The sequence below is a fragment of the Eimeria tenella genome, genomic scaffold (assembly GCF_000499545.2).
Source record: "Eimeria tenella Houghton genomic scaffold, Eth_scaff4370, whole genome shotgun sequence".
NCBI classification, from domain to species: domain Eukaryota; phylum Apicomplexa; class Conoidasida; order Eucoccidiorida; family Eimeriidae; genus Eimeria; species Eimeria tenella.
This window is the reverse complement of record NW_013545294.1, coordinates 1-4,180: the sequence shown is the minus strand read 5'-3', so window position 1 is coordinate 4,180 and position 4,180 is coordinate 1. Positions and strand designations below refer to the sequence as shown.

At 60.7% G+C, this 4,180-nt stretch overlaps 1 protein-coding gene across 1 annotated transcript; it reads left to right on the top strand.

The window, feature by feature from the left end:
• Positions 1-910: 910 nt before the first annotated feature.
• Positions 911-4,085, top strand: ETH_00039565 (dimethyladenosine synthase, putative; the record flags this gene model as incomplete). Its single annotated transcript, XM_013380055.1, has 7 exons — positions 911-1,473; positions 1,797-2,023; positions 2,381-2,463; positions 2,685-2,762; positions 2,933-3,007; positions 3,705-3,791; positions 4,008-4,085. 7 exons carry the CDS (start codon positions 911-913, stop codon positions 4,083-4,085), a joined length of 1,191 nt encoding a protein of 396 aa, XP_013235509.1.
• Positions 4,086-4,180: the final 95 nt, after the last annotated feature.

Below are 4,180 nucleotides of genomic sequence, written 5' to 3'. Positions count from 1 at the left end.
CTGCTGCTGCTGCTGCGGCACCTGCTGCTGCTGCTGCTGCTGCCGCTACTAGTGTGTGCTGCTGCTGCTGCGTTGGCCACAGACCCCAAACCTGCCCCTGTGCGCACACGACAGCAGAAAGGTACAAATTAGCGCAGAATAAATTAATAATTGGGGAAAAAGAAGCGAAATATAAAAAGGTGCTGCAGCAGAAGCAGACACCCCGCAGGTGGCAGCAGCAGCAGCGGCCCCAGTGCAGCAGCAGCAGCGCAGCACAGCCTGCCTCTGCGACGCCAGCGCAGGGGCCAACAGGGGCCCCAGGGGGCCCCCCAGGGGCCCTCAAGCACAACTTACCTATAAACCGGGTAGAGGGGCCCCTCTGAAGCAGCAAAGGAGAAGGTATAAACAAATTAGAAATAAAAGAAGAAGAAATGGAGTGAGGTGGAGGAGCAGCAGACACAGCAGCAGGCCGCCGCGCTACTGCAGCAACGACGGCAGCGCAGCAGCTGAGGATGCCTCTCTTCATCTGGCAGCTCTTCCCAGAATTTAATTTGATTTTATTTCTTAAAAAACTAAATTAAACAAAACTAAACCCTAAACCCTTGCTGCAGTCCTGCTGCAGCGCCAGCTGCTGCAGCCTTGTTGGGGGCCCCCGCCAGGCCAGGGCCCCACACCCAGGGGCCCCCCTGCTCTGCTGCCTGTGCCTGTGGGGCCCCCCAGGGGCCCCTGTTTAGCCAGTTCTTTGTCGTTGCTGTCCCGGGGGCCCCCAGAGGGGCTTTCGGGGGCCCCTGGACCTGCAGGGGCCCCCAAGTCCTGCAGGGGGGCCCCTAGGGTGGGGGCCCCTAGACCCAGCATGATCCGCTGCAGCAGCTGCGCTCTCCCTTAGGGGGGCCCCCGCCCACCCACAGACCCCTGGGGCCCCCTACCCTTAATGGGGCCCCTGGGGGGTTCACTTCTGAGGTTTTGGGTGGCCCTTGGTGCTGCTGCAGTCCTCCCCTCAGATGTTTGTTCATCACAGCAGCAGCAGCAGCAGCAGCTGCCTCCACTCCCCTCCTTTCTGTCCCCAACTGCCCCACTCTGCACAGGGGGCCCCTCTCCCCCTTTGGGGGGCCCCTGGGGCCCCTCAAAGAGGTCTTGGGGGCCCCCAAGCGGGGGGCCCCCAACGCAGCAGCTCCTTTGGAGGAGCCCACTGGGGGGCTCCCCCGAGAGGGCCCCTTCAGGGGCCCCTGCTGGGGGCCCCTCAGGAGAGGGGGTCCCGGGGGGCCCCCACAGGGGGCCCCCAGCAGGGAAGCTAGGGGGGCCCCCAGGGGCCCTCCGGCCAGCTCTGCGCCCCTGGGACAATCTTGAGATATTTCCTTTAGAAGAAGAGGCCCCAGAGTTGGAGGCCCCTGCTGCTACAGTGCACGGGGCTGGGGGGCCCCTCCGGGGGGCCCCTGTACCCCTTGGGGGCCCCCCTAGGGCCCCCACAGCTCGGCTGCCTCGTGGAGAGTTCCGGTGAGTCACTTGCAGCAAAAGGCTCCCTTGGGGGGCCCCCATGGGGCCCCCCTCCGTATCCTGAGGGGCCCCCCTTGGGGGCCCCCCAAGGGGCCCCCTCTGGGCCCTTTAAGGGGCCCCTGTGTACCTTCTAAGGGGCCCCTGCGGGCCCTCAGGGGGCCCCGTGTAGGTACTTGAGGGCCCCCCTGCGAGTTCTTCTAGGGCTTCTAAGGCCCCCAGGGGGCCCCCACGGGCCCCCCAGGGGCCCCCCAGGGGTCCCCCAGGTACCCGAGGGGCCCCAAGGGGGCCCCAAAGTATCTTTTTGGGGTTTTGTTTGGGCGCAGGCCGAAGCAAAGTTTGGGTCAGAACTTTTTGGCGGACTCCAACATTTGTCGGCGAATAGTAAAGGCATTTAAAGCTGCTGTTGCTGCAGCAGACCTGCGCGAGCAGCAGCAGCAGCAGCAGCAGCAGCAGCAGCAAGGGGGGAGCCGCAGCAGCAGAGTGGTCGAGGTGGGCCCTGGGACGGGGGCCCTGACCCGTTTGCTGTACCCTCTTTTCCCTGACATGCTTGGTGAGGGGCCCCTCCTGCTGCTGCTGGGGGCCCCCCCTTTTTGCTGCTGGGGGCCCCCGGGGGCCCCCCCTCTTTGCTGCTGGGGCCCCCAGGGCCTCCGGGGGGCCCCCTGTGTGTGTTTGGGGGCCCTGGGGCCCCAGGGGGTCCCTTGTGCTGCTTCTGTTTGGTTTTTTCGGGCTGTGGGGGCCCCCCGCTGCTGCTGCTGCTGCTGTTGCTGTTGCTGCTGCTGCCAGGCCCACGTGTGTGCTGGAGTTTCATTCGTTTCTCTTTAGTCTCGTTTTCTTTTTTATTTTATGTTATTCTTTGTTTTATATGTTTTAAATTTAGTTTAATTTAATTTTATTTTATTTTTTGCAGCTGTGGAAATAGACCCCAGGGCCATTTCCCTCCTCAGCCAAAGGCTTCCGGGCCTCCAGATGCTGCACGAGGATGTCTTGCAGGTACTTTTAGGGTTTAGGGTTTAGGGTTTAGGGTTTAGCGCTTGGGAGAACTCCGAGGGTGTCACGAGACACTGGAGTCTTTCGGCTCGGCTGTTAGAGCGTGTCTGAGGGTCTAGGGCTAAGGGTTTAGGGTTTACGGTTTGGGGTTGAGGGTTTAGGGTTTGGGGTTTAGGGCTGAGGGTTTAGGGTTTAGGGTTTTAGGGTTTAGGGTTTGGACTCAGGTCAACTGGCCGTATCTTGCGCACCACATGAATCGTCTGCGCATTGTTGGCAATCTCCCCTTTTACCTCACGAGCCAAGTACTCCCCAAACCCTAAACCCTAAACCCTAAACCCTTGTTTGGTTCCTTCGGAGCGTGTCTGGAGTGGCGAGACCCCCAAATAGACAGGATTAGGGTTTAGGGTTTAGGGTTTAGGGTTTAGGGTTTAGGGTTTAGGGTTTACTTGAGAAGGGGCCTTCTTTGCTGCAGCTGCTCTTTTGCCTGCTGGACTGCCGCCAATATATCGACTTAGCTGTAGTGACACTCCAAAAGGAGGTGGCCGAGGTAAACCCAACATCTTCTTTAGGGGCCCCCAGGGGCCCCCAGGGGCCCCCAGGGGTCTTTGGGGGCACCCAGGGGCTTTCAAGGGCCTTTGGGGGCCTCCAGGTGCCCTTGGGGGCCCCCAGGGGCCCCCCGAAGCCCACAGGAGTCCTCAGGGGCCCCCGGGAGCCCCCTAGGGGCCCCCCAGGGGCTGTAGGGGCCCCCTGAGGGCCCCCCATGGGGCCCCCCAAGGGGCCTCTCCAGAGGCCCTCGCAGCACTGAATACTTACTGTTATTATTAATTATTATTTATTTTTTAGTTATTAATTATTATTCATTATTTATTGTTTATTATTTATTGTTTACTATTTATTATTTGTTTTGTTGTTTGCCCAGCGGCTGGTGGCAAAGCCCGGGGACTTCGCCTACTGCCGGCTGAGTGTGGCTTTTTGTCTTTTTGCAAAACCCTCGCTGCTGTTCTCCATACCCTCGAAGGCCTTTTACCCCCAGCCCAAGGCAAACCCTAAACCCTATACCCTAAACCCTAAACCCTAAACCCTAAGCCCTAAGCTGTAGGCTCTGCAGCGGCAGCAGCTCGGCAGCAGCTCGCGGCCCTGCTGCACTCTAGCCCGCGCTCTTCAGCACGCTTTAGGGTTCAGGGTTTAGGGTTTAGGGTTTAGGATTTAGGGTTTAGGGTTTAGGGTTTAGGGTTTGTGCGCAGGTGGAGTCTGCTGTGGTGCTCGTTGAGTTCCGCCACGAAAGCGACGAAGAAATTCTGGGGGGAGTTAGTGCAAGAGACCTCAAGAAGGTCCGTGAAGCAGCAGCAGCAGCTGCTGTTGCTGCTGCTGCTGCTGTGCTGCGCCTTGCGTTGTTGCTGCTGCACGTGCTGCGCGCCGTCTTGCTGTTACTGCTGCTGAGGCAGCCAGCGCTACTGCTGCTGCTGCTGCTGCACGAAGCGGCCCCGCTCAGCCGGTTAGCTGCTGCCGCGCATGCAATGGTGCTGCTGCTGCTGCTGCTGCCGCAGGTCCTGTTTGCTGCTTTTGGACAGCGACGAAAGATGCTGAGACAAAGCCTGAAGGTGAGCAGCTGCGCGGGCCTTTAGGGCCCCCCAGGGGCCCCTGCTGCTGCGGGGCCCCTGCTGCTGCTGCGGGGCACCTGCTGCTGCTGCGGGGCCCCTGCTGCTGCTGCGGGGGCCCC